The 26113-nt window shown below is 36.6% G+C and overlaps 1 protein-coding gene across 7 annotated transcripts in view; it reads right to left on the bottom strand.

Annotated features, from left to right (window-relative positions):
* Positions 1-26113, bottom strand: part of RHOT1 (ras homolog family member T1) — a 52682-nt gene that overhangs the window by 12985 nt on the left and 13584 nt on the right. For 4 of the 7 annotated variants that reach the window (XM_081115699.1, XM_081115697.1, XM_081115694.1 and 1 more), the window contains exons 2-19: positions 25184-25242; positions 24049-24130; positions 22012-22055; positions 21749-21802; positions 21547-21599; positions 17681-17789; positions 17260-17361; positions 12975-13073; positions 12338-12446; positions 11471-11591; positions 9239-9323; positions 8689-8834; positions 7607-7707; positions 6139-6269; positions 4648-4731; positions 2994-3113; positions 1948-2150; positions 800-895 (exon numbers count right to left, since the gene is read on the bottom strand). In XM_081115699.1, the coding sequence (XP_080971825.1) occupies positions 800-895; positions 1948-2150; positions 2994-3113; positions 4648-4731; positions 6139-6269; positions 7607-7707; positions 8689-8834; positions 9239-9323; positions 11471-11591; positions 12338-12446; positions 12975-13073; positions 17260-17361; positions 17681-17789; positions 21547-21599; positions 21749-21802; positions 22012-22055; positions 24049-24130; positions 25184-25242 (1798 nt within the window). The remainder of the gene's footprint in view (positions 1-799; positions 896-1947; positions 2151-2993; positions 3114-4647; positions 4732-6138; positions 6270-7606; positions 7708-8688; positions 8835-9238; positions 9324-11470; positions 11592-12337; positions 12447-12974; positions 13074-17259; positions 17362-17680; positions 17790-21546; positions 21600-21748; positions 21803-22011; positions 22056-24048; positions 24131-25183; positions 25243-26113) is intronic. The other 3 variants (XM_081115696.1, XM_081115693.1, XM_081115698.1) reach the window with 1 other exon arrangement.

The following is a 26113-nucleotide window of genomic DNA, read 5'->3' on the forward strand; positions in this document are numbered from 1 at the left end:
AAAGCTACCACCCCACCCCTGAGGAGGTACTGGCGCAGAACCCCCTCAGAAGAGCGCCACCTGATGATGAATCAGTGCCATCACTTCCTGTAACACCTGAACATTTTTTTAACAGCTTCTCAGTCAAAGGACTGGCCCAATCTGACTCGGCTTAGCTTGTGAGATCTGGTGAGACCACAGCGCACAAGTGGCATGGTTGTGGAGATTAGCAGCATCCCAATAATGCCTAATTCCCAACATGAAGAAAAACAAGGATTAATTTATTTTAAAAAACTCTTATAGGCTCAAGACATTCCTTTTTAAAACTTGACTTGTGATGATGAACATATCACTGCTACTAAGACACTGCCAGCTGTCATACTGGAATCCATCTGTTTTTATAAATTGTATCTGACTGTTGAACATACACAGGCTCCACCCACCAAAAAGGAGGGATGCAAAGTATGCTTAGCAACAGGGAGATGCTTCATGAGAAGGAGTTTGGGATTAACCATATAAACAAGTGTCCAAGTATGTACATTTATCATATACACACACACACATACACACACACAAATTACAGTAAAATGTTTTAAAGATGCTGATCTAAAAACACAGTTGCAGTTATTTACGAGATTAAAATAGTGCATTTACACAGTAAAAAAAAGACATCATAATATACAGTTAGGCCGTAAGCCTGACCAAGCAGTGCGTTTCTGGATAACTACTAAATGTTAATTATGGTAAGAAAGGAGATTTGCTCATCTATAAGAAAATGTCAACAAAATCCCACAGAAGCCATAAAGAAAAAGTAACTTACAAAGCAGTTTTTAGAAAGACCCAGATTTTTCTCAAATTCTCTATTCTATCAGTGCTGCCCGTGTCTCGGGAGAGTCTGTCTCTGTAATGATCCTCTCTGTAGATACATACACGAGAGTTTTAAAGCAAAGGTAAAACATAAATAAGGCTGTGCTTATCTAATAGTAATAGAAATGACTTGTTTTCCAACATAAATAGAATTTCAAGGGTTTACTGCAGTTTTTCAAAAGTATTAATTAGTTAATGGAATAGCAGTAAAGTTAACTCTGACTTGAAAAATCTGTAACAAACTAACAACTTTCTGAAAAACTTGTTTAGAGCAATGTTTGATTACTCTATTTCATACTGCAGTTTTCATAAGAATAATAATTTAGAGAATAACACAATTTTAAACAGAATAAACTATAAAGTCCTGAGAAACGCACTGCCTGAAAAACTATCTTGTTACAAAACAGAATTTATACACAGTGCTCGAGGAGAATGCCATTAAGAACCATGCAATTTTAAGGCAGTAAACTATGAGATGACCACAGTTATGTGCTGTGCATATGCATGTATAGATACATATACAATAAATGTACATAAAAGTTGTGGCATAACACAATGTAAAACATTTATATAGCAGGAATTCCAATTACAACTACTTTTTACAGCACTTAAAAAAGACATTATATCCTGAACTCAAACACACCCATAATTTAAATTCATAAAAGATTTTAGAATCCTTCACACACTCAAGCTCAATTAATCAACAGAAAAATATAAAAATGAACTTTTTGCTCATATGGAAATGCCTTATAAGCATAAAGCAACATATGCCAACCCCATTTTATTGCAGTTAGACTGTTTGTTTGTTTTTTAAATGCTAGGTAGAGAGCTGAGTTTTATTGTACTATCCTATTAGGATAGTTACAACCTGCTCAAAAATATACAAATACTGTCAGAAGTGCTGTTTATATAATTTTATTATGGCACCCAAACCAAACTTGCATTTACTCAAATTTGTACCTTCTCATTACAAAGTCTCTTTCTGTTGCTGAACAACTTCTACAGGACAAAGGTCCCACCCTCATGGCTAATAATGGCATGCAATATGCAATGTTGTAATGAACCATGCAACATGACAATGATGGCAGAGCAAGTACTTACGGGTACATGGCCATTGTGGTCAGTTTAACAAAGATATCTTTACTGGGTGCATCAGCAGTATTGCAAGTGAAGGCTTGTGGTGGAGGCATTTTGTGTTTCCTGCAGAAATCAGCAGGTGAGATACTATATTCTTGTTTAACTTCATGCAGGTCTGACTTTGCAGCTATGATTAAGCAAGGTATTCTGCTGTCCATAAAGTGTTGCTATAGAATAAAAAAATAAAATCAAAATCTGATGACAAGTTCAAAAATTACTGTTTAATTAAATGTGTACTAAAATTTTTCTCTGGATAGGCAAAGCACCAATAGTGGTCCAGGTCAGTCTCATAGTAAGATTAGGGCCACTTTTCTAATGCTGGGAACAATATAGCCTATAATGCTTCTTTAGATTCATTACATTTGAAAAAAAAATTATTAAAAAGACATGATATTTTGAAGGAAAAAAAAAGAAATCCACTTAAATTCCTCTATCCAAAAGCACACTATTTTCATATTACCTTTAGTCCTTAAGTATATGTATTTATATACCACATGTTTATATAGTTGCAGTCATGCTAAACATTTAAAAATATACAATACTGAATCTCTCATGTTTTCAGAATTCAAAACCATTTTAATGGATGCTTAATAGTCAGCTGGATTATTTTATCTTAATTTGGTAACTCCAATGGAATCTTGTTGATAATCTTAAAGTGACTAGTAACTTTTCAAGCCTCTGGTTTTCCCCCTTGTTCTACTATTATCCTTGATGTAGCTGCCAACTACAACCCATGTGCATTCCTAACAGCTAAGAACTTCCATTAATACAGAGGTTCTTAACCAGGAATGCAAATCAGAGTCATGTATGGAAAAAATGTTTTTAAAAACACAGACGTCTGGAACCTTACCACCTCAGAATAAAACCAGAACCTTTAGGGACAGGACACAGGTGTAAGTATTTTTTTAAAAGCTCCATAAATGATTTTCTTGATTAGAAAATACCACATTGCAATTCCATTAAACTCCATATAAAGTTAAACTTAGTTATAGACCAAAAGAGCAACAAACCTTAAAAATCCTGGCACAGTATTCAAAGGATTTGGGGTTACTGACATCATATACCAGGCATACGACATCACAAATGATCTCCGCCTCAGTCAGAAATTCCGACTCTGAGATATCATGCAACTTGTAAAAAGCAAAAGATAATGACAAACATAAATGTCAGAATACCAGCATGGAATTAAAGTCATAATGTTTTATTACTTGTTTAACCTAACTTCCTAATTAAAAAATACTAGTTAGGCATACATTTTCAGACCATTTTTAGAAGTAGGAAGTGCAGATACACACGTAGCTTCCGATTTTGTGAATTAAAAATGGTGATTAAGGTCTACAGAAGTTACTGTTTACTGAGCGACTAAAGTGTGCCGGGCAGGCCCTCTCCCTGCATTCCCTACATTCGAAACATAAGAAGACAGGGCTAAAGGGATTCAGTCAACTGCCTAAGATAACACACCCAACAAATCTCATGAGGCCAAAATTTCATCACAGATATGATTCCAAGTCCATTTCCATCCTACCACACAGCCTGATCTCCCCCACCAGTCAAAAACCAAAAAGCAAAGAGCCCTTTGCACCACGGTCTTCTTCTGCTTGAGTGCCTACACTTTCCCATGTTAACCAAACACTTCTAAGGAAACATCTTATCTGTGATATGTCAATGATCCAACAAGTACCGAGCTCTATAAGGTAGTGCCTCTCTGTTGAGAAGAAAGGGAAGTGTAGTGAGAAGTGACTCAACAGGTTCCAAACAACACACTCGGACATTCAGGCAAGAGAGACGCTGATTCACAAAAAACAGTGTAAGACTAGAACGGGAAAACTAACAGCAGTGTTTACTGAGTACACTGTAAGTAGAACTAGACTTACAGGGAAAGAACGGGAGATAAATAAGGTTTAATAAGAAACTGACAAAGAACTTTTATCACAAAGAGTAAAATATGTATAAGATTCACGTTATCATTTGGCAGGATAAATTACTTCCAAAAAAGAAAAAGACAGGGAAAAAACTTTTTCTAGTACCTATCGTTTGTTTATACGAGAATATTAGCTATCTTAATAAGAAACTCAGGCTCAGATACAGTAAGCCACTTGCCTGAGGTAACACAGCTAATCAATGGTGGACCAGGGGTCAAAATGAAATGTGACTGGGTCAAAACAGAACATAAACTCTCTTTCCACTGCATTTCATAGTATCTTTTCAGTTACACCCTTCTTCCATTCTTTTTTTTTCTTTAGGCTCATACATTTGTTAACTATACTCTTTCCCTAATAGATAAAACTCAATTCAGATTATCGATACACTATCAAGCACCTGCACTAAGGTTTTCATATTAATTTGTAATTAATGGTAGAGGATAATTTTTTAAAATAAAAGTGCAAGAAAAAGTAAAGAGGAATTAATTTGTTTTTACTTTCTTATTGTAGTATAACATACAATTAAGCACACAGATGAATTTTTACTTATAGGTATACCCATGTAATCACCATGCATATCAAGGGAATTAAAATTAATTCCAATGAATAAACCAAGTGGGGGGGAAAAAATCACACAGAAGTTCTATATATAACCATTAAATTAAACCCAATTAGTTTTCAAAGAGTCTCTTAAAAATATACCTAATAAGTAATCATCTTTATATGCCAGAGAACTTCTTACCAACAAGTATTTCTCTTGTCCATACACATAAACAGTGTTAATCGCATAGTAGGATTTATGATCATCACGAATTTTCTTCTGCCTCTGAAAACAACCAAATATCTACAGTAAGACATTACAGTAACTAGTTGTCAATATGTATACACATGGGTCTGTCATAAATAAAAGGGCCTTCTTCCTACACTATGTATTATTTATCAGTACAAAGGGGATATTGACTTTGTTTCTTAGTTCTTAAGGTCTAAGACAAAAGATGCATTTGCTCAGCACAAAGTGAAAGCAGTAGCTGAAAAGGAAGTAAACAACATTATTGAAATTGCACTCCAGAGCCGCCTGCTGGCAGTTCTCATTATACTACAATTTCAGCTGATACGAGACTCATCAGGAAGTACGTCCATCTCCTTACTCAAAGCAGTAGTCAGAATTCTATTTCAGGATTCAATTCGAAGTATTTACTGTATATTTACTTCATGCCAAGCACTGTTAGGGCTCTCACATATGTGTTCACTCAATCCTCAGCTAAACACTGGTTTTAAAAAAAAGACGAATGACCACTGAAAGCCTGGGGAGGAGGCAGGAGCGGGGAAGAGAGGGTGAATAGGAGGAAAAAAGGGGCATCCATAATACTTTTAACAATAAAGATAAATTTTAAAAAAAGAAGACAGCCCAGCTGGCATGGCTCAGCAGTTGAGCATCGACCTGGGATCCAGGAGATCGAGGTTCAATTCCCGGTCAGGGCACATGCCCGGGTTGTGGGCTCCCAGTCGGGAGGGTGCAGGAGGCAGCCGATCAATGACTCTCTCATCATTGATGTTTCTCTCTCTCTTTCTTGCCCTCTCCCTTCCTCTCTGAAATCAATAAAGATATATTTTTTTAAAAAAGACAAATGATAGCTAACATCAAAACAAGATAGAGTGAACACATTACAATATAATATACAGATATATGTAGAACTGTACAGCTGAAGCCTACGTAATTTTATTAACCAATGTCACCCCAATAAATGCAATAAAAAAGAAAGTATACTGAAAACAAATAAACAAAGATAAAGCCAGTTCAACAGGATTACTGTTACACTTTATTTTATTTTTATTTATTTTTTATCCTTACCCAAGGATATTTTTTCCATTGCTTTTCAGAAAGAGTGGAAGAGAGAGAGAGAGAGAGAGAGATACAGAGACAGAAACACTGATGTGAGAGAGACACATCAATTGGTTGCCTCCCACATGCAGCGATGGGGCCTGCAACTGACATACAATGCCCCCTTGGCTGGAATCGAACCCGGGACCCTTCAGTCCATAGGCTGACATTTTAACCAGTGAGCCAAACTGGCTAAGGCTATTATTGCACTTTAGATTGTAGTTTACTAATATACACAGGTCACTGAGTTCTAGTAATCATCTAGAAAGATTAATGGCTATAAAAAAAAATTATGCACACTTGTGACTATAAATATTTGTCGGATAAAATTGTAATTTCTGAACTTCTCACCATTAAGTTTCTTCCAAGAAGAGCCTGAAGAACTCCACTTTTCCCACAGTTTTTCATCCCAATTACATTACATCTGAACACATTTCTTTGAGTCTGTTTTTTCTGAAGGTCTATCTTTTTATCTCTTGTTACTAAAAAGAAAAAAAACTAATTATGTACCACTTAGACTCACTGAGCCTCCATTTTACTTTCTTCTGCAAAAGAGTATTGCTACTTATCACTTTTATCAATAAACACATTGTACAACAGTCAAGCTATATGTGAAATAAAGTACTAAATATAATATAGAAGGGCCTCAGTGGAAAAGATGCATTTCTGAAAGTTGGCTAGTAACCAAATGAAATTTATTTAATCGTAAAATAAGTACTGCGTTTTCATAAGGAAAATCATATCCTAAAACTGAATTAAAATTACAATAAACATAGCCAACATTATGTCTCACCTTTTTTCTGTGATAAGTTATTGTCATAACAAGTTACAAACTAAAAGACGCTCTCTCAAATCTGCACTCCTTTGGATCTATAAATGGTAAAGGGATATGCACTTTGGGGTTAACTGGCCTTTCTAATGTAAATCTGAGAAAGAGGCAGGCCAGAGCAATGGGGCATCTCTTCCTGAGGGAAAGAGGCCTCCTTAAGCTGCAGCTAAAGATTCAACTGCAACAAAGCTCACCAGAGGCAAAAAACTGAAAATGATAACACACAATAGTTATGGGTTAAGGTGTAGAACATCCATATGATGACACATTATTAGCATTAAAGACATATAAAAGTCTATTTAGTGATACAGAAAAATGTCCACAGTATTTTGTTGCACGAAATAAACCTCATGCTGGCTAGCAATTGGTTCCCTACTCTTTGATGATGAACTAAAATACTAATTGGTTAAAGGGTCCTTGCTCTGTCAGTTTATGATTGGTTGTCTTCTTGTGCTGGGGTTTCCTGTAAAATACGGCACTTTCCCCCAACCAATTACGATATAAGAAAGACTTTAAATGTCAGTTCCCTAATGTGTTATTTCCATGCCTATGGGTTTTAAGTGGAAGACACTGCCTGGCAAGAATAACAAGATCCGTGAAAAATTTATGTGAAAAATGATTACAAACATGAGAGATGTACAGTCAGTTCAATATTAGGATCATGTGTTAATATGCATTGTTTTTAATGTTCGAAGAAAATTAAAACACTAGACAAATGATATTTTAATGTCTGTGGCTCTCCCTGATTTTCATCACTGGGGTACCCTCAGGAATAAACTAGAAGTAAAATCTCTGCTCTTCCTTTTTCTATAAATAATAAAAGCAAACAATCTCAACTCAAAAGCAAGCATCAAATCACAGGGAAAACAAATAAGAGTGTAGATATAGAAGACTAGCAAATATATATTTATGTTCACTCTTTTTACATATGAAAGTTGAATCTTAAAAATTTTTTCTAGTTTTTTTACTAATTAGTATTTAGATAGCTACCTGTAATGGCTGAAGCTTGAGACTCTTGTTCAGTCAATATTGAATAGCCTAAGTAGCCCAAATACTCTAGGCACCGCTGTACATCTAAATAGGTTGTGAGCCTAGGAAACAGAAGAGTTTAAAATGTGAAAAGTTCCTCAATGAACATTTATAGAAAAAAAATTCCAACAGCTCAAATAATTTTAGCACAGATCCCGATAAGTTTTGTCAGACTGCTTTAATTTCCCATGTGCCCTACCGTAGTTTTTCCTACAGTGCCATTCTTAAGGCACAGAAGGGAGGGGAATGCAAGATGTGGGGGGATTCCTGCATCTATTCCACCTGCCCAGACAGAGCAAGGCCACATAGGTGAGCAGTGAGCTGCTGGTAAAATCTAAAGCAGGGATTTTTTAAATATAATTACTTCCCAAGTTACAGAGTATACTGCAAATACTGGCTAGTTGAGAATTTAATGATAATTAAATGTGAAAAGGTTTGTTAAAGGAGCAAAAATAACTGAAAGGTACTTGAAATTAGTTAGCCTTTTTATGATTTGAAAAAAAAATAGGTTCTGGTGTTAAGAAAGTTAATCTCACCAATACTAAAGTAATTATGTCATCATACACAACCACAGGATTTCCTTAGCACCCTAGATACAATATCACCCAGGCTGTACCCAGACTGTAGACAAACCCTCACTAGGAGTGCATTAAAAACAAACAACAACAAAAACCTTAAATTTAGTCTTCAGTGACAAGTAAAATATGCTCTCCTCATATTCTGAAGGTGCAATAGTAATGATGAATTGTGCAATAATAATGATGTTTCCAATTCCCTTAATCAAAAAAGGATTAAAGTTTAGCTCACTTTTGATGTAAGACTTATTACTGTTCCCCTGAACATCATTCAAAAGCAAACAGATCCCTTCCTGATAAATTTATAGAACACTAAAGTTCACCTGAGGGATAACAGCACTACGAATCCTTCTTACTATGATTAAAACACTCCATAAAATCTGAAAAACTTACAAAATGATGAATGTGCTACACCATAATTTTAAACTAGTGGTAATTCTAGAGGAAGCAGGTGAGCTCTATACTCACGTCCACTGGGAAAGAAATCCCTGGTAGGTTATCCAGCCTCTTTCATTTGTACAAACTGTGTTATTCACATCTGGTCCCCAAGGTATGTAAGGGAAAACTTTAAACAAATCTTTAAGCTCATCAGGTGACAAAGCACAGTCTCTATCCTGAAGATACACAAGGAAGTATGCATAAAGTTTAGAAAGCTAAGAAAATAATTCCTAAACACAAAAGCCCTCTAGTCTAGTAAAGCTATGCTTCTAAAAACTAACACATGAAAAGAAATTTTCCATGTTATCAAGAAAATTTCTTACATGTATATATGAAAACTTATGGAAGAATCTATAGAAACTAGACTTTTCATCTAGAGAAAGTCTAGTTTTTCTAGACTTTTTCACCTTCAGAAAACAATACAAGTAAATAAATAAAAGGAAGCATTTTTGCTAGTTTAACTTAAGAGAGTTTAAGTAATTTTTGGCTGTGTGACATGAGGACCCCATAGCTAAGGGAACAGAGTTAAATCACTCATTGAAAAATATTTTATCATGCAAAATTACAGCTAAGAGCTTACCAAATCATGCTTGTCAAAGGTGCTTTGGAGAAACAAATATGCATGATGATTTAATTCAGTAGTGCAATCAGGAGGTATTTTTAGCCTGTTGATGAAAAAATGTAAGAGTAAAACAAATTATTAATCAAATATTAAAATTTAATTTAAGAATGAATATAAAACTGCAACAAGTCTTTTTGTGGGATAACACCATTAACAAAACATCTTTGCTGGGGCCATTTAGACTTTCCCAGGAAAGTCACTAGAGTGGCATGGCAGTCCTCAGGGGTCAAAATAATGCTCATTCAGAGTTGATATGTAAAGTGTTCTTAAATATCTGAAGGGCAGGTTGAAATAAAATATTTTACAAATAATACTGACTATACCATAACGGGTTGTTCCTTCTATATAAACAAATTGTAAAGTATGTAAACATTGTAATGAATTCAAAATGATGTAAAGAGATGTTATTTCTGCCTGATTTGACCTTTTGGACCCACCCTAAATTTAGTCCAAATGCACTGAGCTAAGTACTAGGGACACAAAAACAAGACAGGCTTCCTCCCTCCAAGAAACCACATTCAAGTGGGAGATGGACTACAAACAGATAACCTCACTATCTCAACACAATGAGCCAAGTACCGAGTATGGATGAGCTAAAGATTCTCCAGGAGCCCACATGAAATGGAACATCTCTGGCCTGGGGGTGGGAAGGTGTCAGCACTGCTATAAGACATTGTCACCTGAATTGAGACTTGAAGGATAAAAGGCATTAATTAGGTTAAGGGGAGGGGGAAGGAGAGTGAAAATACCGTGGGCAAAAGCCTTGAGTAGAAAACATGATTGGTGGACTATAAATAGTTTCGTGTTTGCTTCTAGAATGAAGGCAGAGAGTGAGCATGAGCAGATCATGAATGACCTCATGTACCATGTTAAGAAGCTTGGGCTTTATCCTGTCTTGAAGGGAAGTGCCATGGCCAAATCTGTATTTGTATGTCTATTAATCTAGCAACAGAGTGAAGGACAGAGGAGGAGAGTTTAATAAAAAAGCTAGAAAGATTCAAGTGGTGGTTCTAAGAGGCTATTTTGCAGAAAATTCAAGGCAGAGAACATAAAGAAATAGAAAGAGGTAACAGTGTAAGCCATAAAGCCGTAAGAGGTAGGGTTTCCTCTCTGTCATACTCAGGAAAGCAATAAGCAGCCCCTTGTAGAATTTATCTACCCACGTAAATGGCACAGGAAAGAACTTGACAAAAAGGTCCTGGGGGAGATTCATTCATTCATTCAATACAGATTTATTGAAAAACCCGGAAAATTACTTGAGCCAAGATTTAATAACTTTGACGAGAGGGGTTTCAAGTCAGAACTGATTAATGGACCAGGAATCCAACCAGAAAGAACTTTGTTTCCTCAATGATGGGGGAAGAGAAAAACAACAGTCTTCCTGAACCCTTACAGAGATATCTAGGAGTGCTGTGCTAAAATGAGAAAGGACAGCATGAAGATGACATGCTGCTGAAGAAGTAAAGAAAGGCCGAAGCCTTGAAGCCAGGCCTTGGGGCGTCACTTCCCTGCACAGGGGCGGCATCCTACAGCAAGGCAGTCTCCTGTTTCTGGGTGACACTGGGCCCATTTTTAAACAAACAGAATGTAAACATAGCGTTATCTAAAGGAAAATAACCACAAATAGACTGGTTGTTTAGGAAAAATACTTATTTTATCCTGAGCTAAGAACAGGCTATAAACCTTAGGAAGGAGGAAGGACCAATGGAAAAAAAAAAAAAGCTAACCAATATACTCCTCATCTCTTGACTTCAAACACAGTTTGCCTAGCATCTTTTATCTTCATCAGTAAAATGCATTTTTAAAAAATACTTGTGTTCTCTGTAAGAAAAAGAAAAGTCTGGGTCATTCTATAAATCGGTGACTCTCCACTGGGGATGATTTCACTCCTGAGGGAACATCTGGTGATTTCTAGAGATGCTAGACATTTCTGGTCGTCACAGATGGGGGAGGAGGTGTTACTGGCATCTAAGAATGTGCTAAGCATCCTATAATGCACGGGACAGACTCTACAGCAAAGAATTATCCAGGCCAAAATGTCAATAGAGCTGAGGTTGAGAAACCCTGGTATAAACCTCTCTATAAATCTAAATTATTCCTGAGTACCCCAAAGCCTACCTACCTATGTGCTAAATAAAACTTTTAAAGTACTTAGCAAGTGAAATCAACGAGAAAGCCAAAGGTACATACAAGGGGAACAAATACTCAGGCGCCAAATCCAGATCATCACCGTAACCAAACCGTCGAAGCACGGTCCAAGTAGTTTCATGTCTCCCTCTCTGGATAAAAAGCGTATGTAAAAAAAGAAAACCTGAAATAAAATGAATCAGTAAATACAGCTGATGCGAGAAAGGACACAAAGTCACATGGGAGAAAAGCACGTAACGTAATGGCAGGCGCTACACTCCCGAGCCTGCGCTTGCTAGTTTTGCTGATTAGAAGGTCAAATCAAAACAAAATTCACAAATGTCTCAATGAAAACAGAGCTGATTTCAGAGTCATTTCACACAGACACCCAGGTCAGCGAGAGATGGCACTGGGCAAAAGGGCCAAAAACATATCCCAAGGAAACAGAAGTCATACAATAAAAACAAAGGAAATTGTTTTATAGGTCTTGGTGTTTTATAATGAAAGTTTCTGGTTTTCAGTTTCATTTCGTACTTTACTGTAGTTCCAGCACACATCTACAGGGAACATGTACTTGGTAAGCCTGACTGACAGACAAAATGTTTTCCCTAAAACCAATTTCTACTTCAAGGAAGCTTATGAGTCAGGACAATTCATAATTTGTTCCAGAAATCCTTTTTCCTTCTGATGGACCTCTGCATTCCTGAGAACCAACCAATTTCCCCACCTCTAATTTATGCTGACAGTAAAGATAACTATCCCCACCAAACTGCCTGTCTCTTCCAACTCCTACATATCCAAGTTAGATTTTAGGCATATGAGTAAAGACAAACATTTCCTAAAAGTATAAATAATGCTAGAAAGACCTTCACCTTATGCCAAATTTTGAAACTATTAAGTTCAAAAGGGGGAAAAACATCATTCACCCACCTTTCAGTGTCAATCCACTGTCAGCCACGCCATCACTTATATGTTTTCTGACTACATTCTTGACATCTTCCAGAGCCTGAGGAGCTAAAGGAGTGTTGAAACAAATTCTCTAGCAAAAAAACATTAAAAATCAGCATTAAAACCAGATAATATATAAAAACATTAACCTACAAAGAAATATTAAATCAATGAGTTGCAATCAAAAGAAACAAATTCTAAATTAGGATAGCCTCTGCCTTATATTATTTATGTAAAACATGAAATACTTAGGAGGAAAGAAAGTTTCCCTATGCTCCCCATCACATTTCTAAAACACAGGCTCTTTGTGAAGCTATGTTATACAAAACCAAGAAAAAAATAATTCAGAGTTCAGACTTCGAGTCATCCTTAATACACCCACTGTGTACCATGAAATAACACTACCAGAGTCTCCTTGATTCCTATGTATAAGAGAATTTTAGACCCTAGGCAAAGACTTAAATAGCTTGATGTGAAAGACAGTTTTACATGAAAGAGACTCAAGTTTACTAACATATCATTGTTTAAGCTAATAAATTCTTACAGCTTTCCTCAGCTCCACCGCCCCACCAAAAAAACAAAACACCAAGATATGCAAATATCAGAAAAAGAGGGCTACCTGAAAGAAGTTCAGCTCAGCATCATTGAGGGTGCCATCGTTGTCTTGATCAGATATTTTAAATATACGAGTAAGGGCTTTTATACAGGCTGGTTTCATCTATAAATCATTGAGAAATAAAACAACTGTTTGAATTAAAATAGTTGGGATTTTTAAATATGGTTTTCATAAGGCTAAGAATAATTCTGATTGTTCTTTGTCAAATACGTAACATCAAACACAACCAACACGAAAAGTGAACTAAAGAAAAGCAATTTACTTTTATACTCAAACCTTTTTAAGTAAATGAGGACCAATATTTGGAATGGTCAAACTCTCCCCTCTGACCACAAATCCTCCAAGGACAGGCAAAAAACGCCATCATTAGAGAAGATTCATTCTTCCAGCCATATGAAGAAATATTTATTTATGCCCTCCCACATTTAATAAAGCATTTCAGTGGATCTATAAAACTACTTAGGGCTTTCCTTCCCAACTTCTCATTTTTTTAAAAAAAATTCAGCTTTATTGAGGAATGATAACTGCTAATTTCTGACCATCAACCTCCTGGTAGCAAAATGGGGCTAAATGTTTTGATCTGTCACTTGTGTGTGTTTGTCAAAGCTGGGACATAAAACATGCTTATTTGCAAGCAGATGGCAAAACAGCCCTGACTGGTAAGTGTAAAAGCCTTTCACTACTTTCTATTGTCAGATGAAATTACTCACATTAAAAAAAGAATCCTGCCTTGGCGACTCTAAAACTTTTGTAAGTAATGCAGCTGGAAATATATTTTGACAACTTCATAATATTTGTTTTAGGATTTTTTATTTATTTATTTTTATTTTAAAATATATCTTTATTGATTTCAGAGTGAGGAAGGGAGAGGGAGAGAGAGTTAAAACATCAATGATGAGAGAGTCATTGATCGAGCCCACAACCAGGGCATGTGCTCTGATCGGGAATCGAGATCTCCTGGATCCTAGGTCTATGCTCAACCACTGAGCCACGTCCGGCCGGGCTATTTTAGGATTTTTTTTTTTTTTAATTTTATTTCTGTTTAAAATATTACAGATGTCCCTTTTTCTCCCCAATGACCCGTTCCACCCTATTTTAGGATTTATAATGAATAGAACATTTGACTTTTTAAAATAAGACCCACAAGCTTCTAATTTGTATAACTGCTATAGGATAATCCCTGTCAACAATTTTGAGAAAATAAAATTTTCAGGAAGATCTCTGAACACTGTGTAGACTTGGAAGTAGATCTCTTACGGACATATCTGAATCACAGAAACTATATGGCAAGGTGAGGAAATGTGTACTTATTAACTTCAGTGATGCGGCTATCCAGAGCAGACAGTAATGATGAGATCTGGTTATGCTATCAAATTCAAATGCAAACACACTCTCTCTCTCTCTCTCTCACACACACACACTACCCTCAACTGCAGAAAATATATTCTTTGAAAAATAGGAAAGTTATTTTCCCAAACATACACAATCCTTTTCGTTTTAAAAGGGATCTCTAAGAGAGCACTTTGATACAGTGAGAAAAAGATAAAACCTAAGATATAAAGAGATTAGAAAGAACTGAGAAAAAAAAGAGTCAAACAGTTAGAAAGCACTGAATAGAGATTCCTTTATAAAAGAATACTAAATGGACAATCACATATAACATCTACAATTATGGGTGAATTTTTAAAAAATAAAGAATGGTAAGATATTGCTTCTATTAATGTGATCCTAATACTAGATATTCAAGGTTAATAAATAAAGAGTACATTGTTATATGTTATTTCCTCTCCTTTTAAAAGTGTTATATAATAACCTAAATGTTTCAAAAAGTAGCAATAGCTAGAAAGAAATAAAAAACAGAACTTAAAAATAACTTTATTTTGTGCAAGCGGTTTTTCCTCATATTATAAAAAGCTACATTTATTTAATTTTTGTATTGATTTTGGAGAGAGGGAGAGAGAGAAAGAGAGATAAAAACATCAATGTGAGATAGAAACATCAATCATCTGCCTCCTGCACACCCCCTACTGGGGATCGAGCCCGAAACCCAGGTATGTGCCCTGACCGGGAATGGAAGGGGCAACCTTTTGGTGCACAGGACGACGCTCAACCAACTAAGCCACACTGGCCACGTCCAGGTTTTAATTTTTAATGTGACCTTTTCCATGATTCCAATCTGTGTTAAAAGCTTATTAATGTTGTTTAAATAAAAGTTTCTGGTATAAGCCTAGACTCAAAGCTTGTTCTTGTGTAAAACAAGGAATAGTCTCTAAAGTTGCAGATTTTACTTCAAGCAGGTCCACCTACGACATGAATAACAGATGGTGGTATTTTATTCAGGGGATAGGGATTGTGGAGGGGGGGAGGATTAGCAGAGCTAATAATAGGCCTAAGAAAAAAAGCAGCAATTAAAGAACTGAGAACAAACTACTGGAGGCAATTTAATGTATCACTAGGCTAAGGCCTCAGAGGCAAATCTGTAGTATGAGACCGTTTCCCAAATTTCCTTGACCATAAGATACAGCGCCTGGCTGAGTCAGAATGCAATTTGTGTTTTTAACAAGTACGCCTGGTGACTACTTTGAGGCGAATTTGCGAAATTCTGGATTAAGAGTAAATTAGAAAGAAGCATGCCAATTAAGGAACAGTAAACCAGGATTAAGGAAAAGTAAATCAGGGTCAGATTAAGGGATAACTCAGATTAATTATTTATACCAGAGGTCAGCACTTTTTCTGTAAAGGTCCACAAAGCAAATAATCAACAGGCAAAACCAAGAATGTCATGGAGGTACTTATATAGCAAGAGAATCAAGTTTCCACAAAGTTTCATTGATGAAATTAAAAATATAATAGTAAATGAGTATAAATTTGCTATACAGGTCTATTACAAGAAGAATGAAAGTCTTCTTAGACAGTTAACATTTTGCTAAATTAGGGTTCAAAATTAGTGTTCCCTATCATAAAAATTGATTGCAAATGTTTATCTGTTAACACTGATCTGTAAGATTTTACATATTTTGTCTTTGAAATATGTCTTTTTGCAGTCATATACTGCCAATACTGACACATATCCATATAATATATATAATGTGAACTGGGCACATTCACTGCTTGGAAAGCGTTTATAGAATTATATTGGATTCTTTTCTTGATTTTCGCCTGTTAGCATGTACATAGCAGATTGATGAGCTCCAACTGAAGGCTGGGTGGAAGCTCTTCAACGGCATAGTCAAATGGAGTATGAAACATGTAAATTTCCTTTGCACTTGCACTGAAGTCCAAAAAAACAACTCGATGCTGGAATTGTAATTTGAGCTTAGAACATACGTAACTGCTTTGCCAACTAAAAATCAGCTTTTCCCTTTTCTTGTTTTGACATGATAGGTAAAGCACTGGTAACAAAATACAACGTCACAGTACAGTGATACACGTGGCACTGAAATACTGGCGAGGTACAGCTGTGTCAGTGCGATGAGCAGAGCGCCCAGCAGCACTGAGGAGTGAATGAGCCCCGCACACGAGCTCTGCTGCAGCTACTCACCTCTGCCTTTGTGGCAGGAAAGCAGCCGCAGACAAGCATAAAGGAATGAGCATGGCTGCATTGCAATAAAACTTTATTTGTGAATGATGAATTCTAAATGTCATATAATTTTCTCATATGAAAAAATATCACTCCTTTTGATTTTTTTTTTGGTGTGTGATCATTTAAAAATGTAAAATGCATTCTTAGCTCATAGGCTATACAAAATACAAGTGGCAGGCCAAATTTGGCCATGGGTCAAAGTCAGCTAACCACTTACCTATACTATACGCTTTTCCTGAAAAAAATCTACAACTTTATATTTCTTAAAAACTTCAAACAGTAAAAAGGCAAATATCTCAAGAAACAGGCAAAAGACTTAAATAGACATTCCTCCAAAGAAGGTATACAAATGGCCAATACCACATGAAAAACTGAACAATATCATTAACCATCAGGAAAACGCAAATCAAAACGTGCCCTTGACCAGGAATCGAACCCTCGGCCCTTCGGTCCACGGTCGACACTCTAACCACTGAGCAAAACCAGGGTTCTTCTGTTTGTTTTAATGGCATTTCCTGAAGTAGCACTTGACCTGGAATACTTTTCTGAGTACTTAATGTGAATATCTTTGAAGAAAAGTATCTAGAAAATGTAAGTAATGATAAGCAATAAATTTAAATTTCAGAAGTTTACAACAATACTTAAGAGTTACTACCTATGCATTCCAGCCCCTACTAACACACACTGGGGGGTAAAGGGGTTTACCTCTTTCTCCTCTGGGCAGTACAAGGGCCCTGTAGGATGAAGAACAGCTTTCTGTGCATAATAAAAGAGCTCTGATATGTTCTTCAGGTTTTTTGCTGAACACTAAAAAAAAAAAGTTTAAAATTTTACACTCTGAAAGCAATTATGAGAGCTAAAAAAACAATTTTAAAGCTATCAATATAAGGTAATAAGATTCTTTGAAGAAAATGAAAAATTGCATTTTTCTTAGTGGATATCACAAGATGGCCAATAACCACAAAGAGCTCAGAGGCCAACTTCAAGTTCTCTGTTTTATTTGGTTTACATGACTCCTCAAACAGCAAGAAATTTATTCCATCCCACATCTCCCCCGCCTCCTATTCCCAACCTCAGTTTCGTGAGAATTCGCCAACAGTAAATTTCCACACCCCATCAGGCTTACCTCCACACAGGTTTCTATTTCGGTGTACTGGTTCATAATAGGAAGGATGGTCTCCATACTACTGTACTCCACTAGATCAGATTTGTTCCCAACCAGTATCAAAGGCAGCCTGAAACAAACGGGGCATGTTGTAATAAGAAGGCAAAAACGTTAGCTTTATGCTTTAATACACATCGTTACCCATTCTAATAAGCTTTACTTAACTTCCCCAGTATGAACCCTCTACTGTAGTCAGCTCAAGCCCACTAGAGAGCATATTCAACAAATATTATCAGTCAGGTCCTGCTCCCGGCATAAGGACGTGAGGCAGACAAAGCCCCTCCCCGTTCCAGTTGTGAAAATCAGGAAACAGACAGCAAGCAAACAAATAAGTAAGACCATTTCCAATCCTGTAAGTGCTGTGAAGAAAATAAACAGGGGGATATGGGATAGAGGAATGAGAGGGAACGAATTATAGGTGATAATCGGGGGAAGTCTCTCTGACAAGGTGGCACCTGAGCAGGGAGGGAAGGATGGAGTGGGCTCTGCCACTGGAGGAGCCAGGGAAGAGCAGCTGGCAAGAAGGGGCGGCCCGTGAAAAGGCCCCAAACTGAAGAACCATCCTGATTAGTTCAAAGAACAAAGAAATGAGACAGTGGCTGGAAAGTCCTGAGCAAAATAGAAGAGGTATGAAATGGGGTTGGAGAGAGGAGAAAAGATCAGACACGTAAGGACTTAGAGATAGAGTAAGGAGCATAGGTTTTATTGTAAATGTAAAATGGGAAGCTCCTGGGGTAATGACGGGATCTGATGGACCTTTTAAAGTGCAGTCATTTTGTTATCTTTAGAGATACATAGTGAAATACTTACGGGATGATACGGTATGATACAGCTCATAGATTAGATACGGAGGTTGAAGGAAAGGCACACACACACACACACACACACACACACACACACACACACACACACAAATACACAGGCCCGGCTGGGCGTGGCTCAGCGGTTGAGCATCAACCTAGGATCCAAGCGATCAGGGTTCAATTCCCAGTCAGGGCACATGCCTGGGTTGCGGCTCAATCCCCAGCCAGGGGTGTGCAGGAGGCAGCCAATCAATGACTGTCATCATTAATGTTTCTCTTTCTCTCCCTCTCCCTTCCTCTCTCTGAAATCAATAGAGATATATTTAAAACACAACAACAACAAAAAAGACACACACAGGTTTGTAGCTAGATAAAATGAATAGATCTGAGACAGAAAAGACTGAAAGGTTTTTTTGGGGGGGAGAGGAAGCAGGCAGGGAATTAAGGATTTTGTTTCAGACAAGTTAAATCTGACAGGCCTATCAGAAATCTAAATGGGGACACCGAGAACTAGCCTAGTGGAAAACTGCTATTCTTGATGGAACTCCAGACTGCAATAGGAAGACTTGCAAGTATTTATTTACCCCCTTAGTGTAGTTATGCCTAAAAGGAATATATAACCCAAATATAGATTCCTAACACGGCCAGAAGGGGTTCCAAATATGTAGTGGTTTGCAACTAACGGTGTGCTCAGAATAATTTAGGGAGCTTAAGAAATATCTACATTTCCAAGCCCTACTCTGAACCTACTAATTCTTCAACTCCAGGGCTGGGGCAAAGGCATGTATATATTTTTTAAAGTACCTCACATGACAGTGATGACACCCCTAATTAAAACAAATGTAATAAAGGGATAGGGGGACAGGTGAAAAAGGTGAAGGGGAATGAGAGGTACAAAATTCCAGTTATAAAATAAATCAACCACAGAGATACAGTGTACAGCACAGGGAATGTAGTCAATAATAGTGTAATAACTGCGTGGTGACAGATGGATACTAGACTTAGCGTGGCGATCACATCATAAGGTATATAAATTTTTTATCACTGTGATATAAACCTAAAAACAAATATAATATTGGAGGCCTATACATTAATGAAAAAAATTTTAAAAACACTGTAACAATGGTCCAAGGAAGTCCTAAGGAAAAATACATGAGTAACAAATATAAACTTAAGGAAGCAAGGCACTGAAAAATGTAAAGGCCACATCATCATAAAGAAACAGACCACCTGGGACAAGTCGGCCACAAGAAAAGTAAGTATGCACATATGATTCAGGAGGGGAAAAATGTAGCCACACACAGGAAGCTAATTAGATCTTCAAATGTTCAAAGCCACTTTCCAATGAGACTCAAAGGGCCACAAAAGTAACCACAGCATTTTAGGAAGCTGTCATAGTTAAGCCAAATTTTAACAATTCCGTGGTCCAAGCTGGTGCTTGATAGATTCTGGCAAAACTGCCTTCTCTGAAGAGTCCCTCTTGGAAACAGCTTAAGTAATTAGCAAGACGATCAGGTGTCAGGAGCATACAGGAGTAGGGTCCTCCAAGGCAGCCCTGACTAATACACTTTCCTGTGGCGAAGGAAATGTTCTTTATGTATACTATCCATTACTGTAATCACTAGCACAAATAGCTACTGAGCACCTGAAATGTAGCTAAGTGTGTTTAAGAAACTGAATTTTTAGTTTTATTTCATTTCACTTAATTTAATGTTAAATTGCCACAACTGACTAGAGGTTATTGCACTGGACAGTGTAGCTCTAGGGGGTCATTCTGTTCTTTCCACCTTGACAGTAAGTCACCACAAAGTTTAAAACCAAAGGGGAGCCATCAGAGCTGCAAGGCACAGCATATACAATACCATCTCAGTCACAGTAAATATGTGAGTCAGGGACAGTAACCACGTTCATCTGTTTAGAACAAGATCTTTAGGTTTCAAGGCACAAAAATGCCAACTAAAAAAATTAAGTAAAGGACCAGATGTGTACAATACATAGATATTAGTCTGCTTTCCTAACATTTAAAAAGACTCAAATGCTTCATAAATAACATGTTCAATTACACAACGCTGCAAGAAAAATGTTTTGTTTCCATTTTGACTTAAAACTCTAAGCATATATACTGAAAACTACCATTCTGCTCAGAAAAATACAAAAACATGTGTTCTCTTGCTTTTTCCTGTCATATATATATAAACACATATATATGGTGTCCCCTAAAAATATATACACACAGTTTGAATAATTATAAAAGCAGTGCTTATTAAAATAGATTTCGTTTTCAAAATTGAGCTATCAGCTATTAAAGTGTGTATATATTTTGGGGGGACACCCTGTACATATCTTCCAAAGAATTTAAAAGAAATCTCCCTGCATAAATTCCTAAGTGAAGATCCCTAGAGTTTTCCAGAGAAATTATAAAGCACACACACATGCATTATTTCACAGGGTTCTTAAAATAACCACAACAGGTATTATCCTCATCTCTGCTTACAGCTGAGGAAACAGGCTCGATGAAGCCAAAGTCTTTAAGCTCATAAGCGGCCAAAACAGATTTCAAAGGTCGTTCACTTTCCTCCAAGTCCTGTGCTCTTATATACACCACACGATGCACAATCAATGACAAGGGAGAATGCCATTCCTCATCAAAGGGGCATCTAAGTGAGAGGCCACCTACAGTGCAGGTGAAGAGGAATTCTAGAGCTGAGACTTTTCAAGCAGTGGTTTGAGAAAGAGAAATGCAAGATTAACCATCAAAATATTTAATGTCGGAGATTGTGAATCACCGCAATATCAGAGCTCTATTCTATGCTTTGCTCTCAAATATTTGTGCTGCTTCTAATAATTTCTCCCAAAGACTGTGTATGCAGACAGAGATAGACCCATAGATAAGGCAAATGTGGCAAAATGTTAACAACTGCAAGACTTAAGCGAAGGGTTTACAGATGTTCACTGTAGCACTTTCTGCCACTTTTCTGTAAGTTTGAAATTTTTCAACATACAAAGTTTAAGAGAAAAAAGTACCTGCTGTCTTTGTCTGTTCTTTCATTTATGAGAGGAATCCATCGACTTGTTACCTAAAATAAAAATTAACAAGAGCTAAGCCATATGAGGAGCTTCTTTGAAAAACACCTGACCCTTAGACCCCTAAAAATTCTAAATTGAGGATCAATTTTGCAAGTGCCCCCACTGAAATCTAAGTATAGTGAAAAAAAGTCAGTCATACCTTATCAATAGAATGCTTGTTGTTAACTGCATAAACTATGCAGATGACATTAGCCTACAAGAAAAATTAACAAATTAATAATATTTTTATAGTAATAAGAAAAACTTAGCATGCCTCTAAGAGGAAAAGGTTCCTAAGGACTTACAGCAAAAATACATACTGAAAATCAGCAATGACAACGAAATAAGTGAGAGAATTAAAAAAGCAGACTTAGAATCATCACTGTTTTCCCACAAAAAACTTTCAGCTAGTTTTTAACTCACCTGTGATATTTCTTGATGAAGTTGTTCATCACTCTGTTCTGCTTCTACAAATGACAAAAAAGAGTTTCATATTTTACACATCTGTAAAAACTGACAGCCAAAGTCTATGCAACACCCATCTAATATCCCTCCAAACATCCCTCATCCCTCATGTCCTGGTATAGTGCCAGACTTGGTGGCAGAGATAGGGCAAGCCAGGGAAAGGGAGATAAGGAAGCTGGCTGGCACTGAAAGACAACTTGACAAGAGGATAACTCAGGCACAGAAGAGCAGAAGGCATTGTGTTATAAATCTAGGCCGGCATCTGACCCAGAGTTGTGAAGGGTCAGGCAAAAGAGATCAGAAACCCAAGCTAGAAGACTGGGTGCTGAAAAGTCAGAAACCCAGACAAAGAGTCTATCCACACAAGGTTAAAAGGCCATATGAGAATCTGAGCAATACAAGCCAGAAATCGAGATAGCAGATATGAGTAATAGTAACCAGGCCCCAGAAGGAAAACTAGAGCATGGTCATGATGAGTCCAGAACTCCTCCCTGGCACGTCTCTCTGGCCAGAACTGGTTTCACTGGGCGGATGTGTCTATAACACCAAGGTACACAAGATATGCATGATATAGGTAGGACGAAGCACACAAATGAAGAGAAAAGCCATTACGGACATATTAGTTCAGATCATCTTACATTAAATGCCCCCACTAAATGCCTATTATTTCTGACATATAAACTAATGTCACAAATGAGTCAAATGGACTTTATATTATGCTAAATAATCAGCCATTTTTAATACCTTTTCATATGCTGAGAAATCAATGGGTTAAGGTTCCAATTCTAATACTGGAGTGAATCTAATTATATGGCTACACATATTAAAAAATAATAATCCTATAAATAAAACTAAGTATGAGACTAGCAGAAAGCATCTAACCTCTCTCAGCTTCTAATATAGTACAGTGCTGTCCAGCAGAAATATAGTGCAAGCATATGTATGTAATTTTTAATTTTCTAGTAGTCACCTTAAGAAAACTAAAAAAAGAACAGGTAAAATTACTCTTTTATTTAACCTCAAATGTCAAAAATATTAAAATTTCAATATACACTCAGAAAAATGACTAATGAGCTATTTTACATTCATGTTTCATACTAAGTCTTCTAAATTCACTGTCTTATACACTTAGGGCACACTTCAAGTGTTCAAATAGTCACATGTTTCAGACTGCACAGTACTGATATTTCTTTTGTACACTCTATGGGATACCAGTTTAGCAAAATAAAGTATTACCAATGTAGTTATACCCATTTTAAAAAACAGATTTTATTGTTTAGACCAGTTTTAGGTTCACAGAAAAACTGAGTAAAGGATATAGAGATTTCCCATATGCCTCCTGCCTTCACAAAGCTTCCCCCATGTCAACATCACTCATCAGAGTGATGTATGTTACAACTGACTCTTTAAAAAAAATAAGTCCCAGAACAAAGCAAAATAATTTAATGATTAAAAAGCAAGCAGCAGTGTGTAGAAAAAATTTAAATTATTAAAAGCAATACAGGTGTGCTTCTATTATCATATAATGTAAGCAAGCTAACAACTGTTTTAATTATTATTTTATTTGGTACAAAGGATGAGAAATTAAAGAACAAATTTAGAATTCAACAAATTCTCAAATTCAGAACTCTTTCCAAATCACCAGGGCATGCCTGATAACCAATGAACCCAGAACTTCTCTATGCACACATGCCAATTCAAGGAGGGTAATGATTTATCTACTTCTTGTCATTTACCATTCCTCCCTCCTTTTCATTATTATGGAACCCAGCCTAATAAACTAGGGACAGAGGACTGTAAGATCGAGGCTTTGGGTGGGTCTGGCATGGGGGCTAGCCAGAAGATATGAGATAAGAATAGTAAATGATTATTTACTGCTAGAGAAAAAGGACCGCCCTTGTTTATCATTTTTTAAAATTCAGTAAGTACCTTTTTCCAGGACTATTGAATTAACCCTACAGCTTCACTGCAATAGGTCAATAGGTCATTCATTACCTGAGTAATCTACAATATGTGTTGGAACTCTCTCAGGGGTGACATCGGCTGGAATGGTGATTTCTTCTGCCCGGGGAGGAACCTTCATTTGAAAATAAATATAGAAAAGAAAAAAACCTTTTGGATATTATCAATCAAACTTGTTAATAGATTATGTAAATATATCTATATATTAGCCCCTTTCATCCATACATATTCTTATAAGCATTTATTGTACTTTTAGATGCTTATTTTTTGTGCTTTACTACAGATGGCAAATATATATTAAAGTTATAATGATAAATCACTTAAAAAAACCACACATGCACATTTCTACCTGTGTGGGCACAGGACATATAAGAATACTTCAGATGTGATGCAATCTAAAATATTACTTAAATCAATTTGGTGTTTTAAACATTAGATTTAAAAAATATGTTGTTTTCATTCTATTTTGTTGAAGGCTTAAGATACTCTACCAATGAGGAACTATGTTCATCTAAAATAATCCTCAAATAAAACAATAAATTATCAAAATTCATTTTTCCTAGAAGATAACTAATTGGCTACATAATAAGCCTTATGCTTAATGACCTCTAATATCCCTTTCAGCTCCCATTTTACATATGAGACTAATAAGGCATAGAGGTGACAAATAGCCTAGCCAAGGTCAAAAGTAGAAAAGGCAGCTCTAGCTGGTTTGGCTCAATGGTAAGAGTGTCAACCCACGGACTGAAGGGTCCTGAGTTGGATTCCGGCCAAGGGCACGTGCCTCGGTTGCAGGCTCCATCCCCGGGCCCTGGTCAGCTGCAAACGGGAAGCAACCAATTGATGTGTCTCTCTCACATCGATGTTTCTCTCTGTCTCTCTCTCCCCACCTTCCACTCTCTCTGAAAAGCAGTGCAGAAAATATCCTCAGGTGAGGATTAAAAAAAAGTAGGAAATGCAAAGGACAGAGGTGAACTCAGATCTAGTGTGATTCTTTCTCCTGTACAACACTTCAGAGATGCCTTGTATAATAATATGAGCCTTTTCTAAAGTCACAACTGTCAGAAAGGAAACACATGCCAAAAAGGCAGAATTTGTTTCATTTTGTTAAATTTGTTAAATTTTGATACATTTAAGACATTTTAAAAATAGAAATCAAAATGTTTACCTCCTCTGGGAATTCTTCACTGACCAGAGACATAATCAGTGATGTCTTCCCAACTCTAGCTGTGAAAAGGAAAAACATCACTTTAATAACATGTTCAGGTTCATAAGCTCATAATTCAGCAATCACATAGAAAGTCTGTTACTTGTTAGCTAAAATCAAAGGCACCCAAATTACCATGTTTTAGTACAATACTCAAATTACATCTCTTTTTCTTCTGCTTAGAAAAGTTACACATACTCATTGTATAAAACAAAAAATTACTGCCCTGGCTGGTGCTGCTTCGTGATTAGAGCACTGGCCCACACACTGAAGGGTCACAGGTTCGATTCTCAGTTAAGGGTATGTACCTGGGTTGCAGGTACGATCCCAGACGCCCTGGGGAAGTGTGGGGGACAACCAATCAATGTCTCTCTCACATCGATGTTCCCCTCTCTCTTTCTCTCTCTCTCTCCTGTCCCTCCTCCCTTCCATTCTCTCTAAAAATCAATGGAAAAAGTATCCTCAGGTAAGGATTGGCAAAAAAATCCAAAAGTTATAAAGGTTAAATTCTCCCATAATGCCCCCCATTAACAGTTTAATATAGTCTCCCAGATTTTTCCTACACTTATATTAACATATAATTTACCACACTGGAACCATACTATTCATACTATTCTGCAATCTTCCTTTATCACTTAATTATGTATCTGGGCAGTATTCCATGTCACTATATAAAAACCTCCTGGGAGGGAGAAAGGGAAAGTTATTATTTAATGAATACAGAAATTTTGCTGATAAAAAAGTTTGAATGATAAAAAAAGTTTTAGATCTAGAAAGTGGTGATGGTTACACAAAATTGTGAATGTATTTAATGCCCCTGAATTGTACATTTACAAATGGTTAAAATATTATCTTTTGTATTATTTTATCACAATTTTTAAAAATAGCAAT

This window comes from Miniopterus schreibersii, assembly GCF_964146895.1.
Source record: "Miniopterus schreibersii genome assembly, chromosome: 16".
Taxonomy (NCBI): Eukaryota; Metazoa; Chordata; class Mammalia; order Chiroptera; family Miniopteridae; genus Miniopterus; species Miniopterus schreibersii.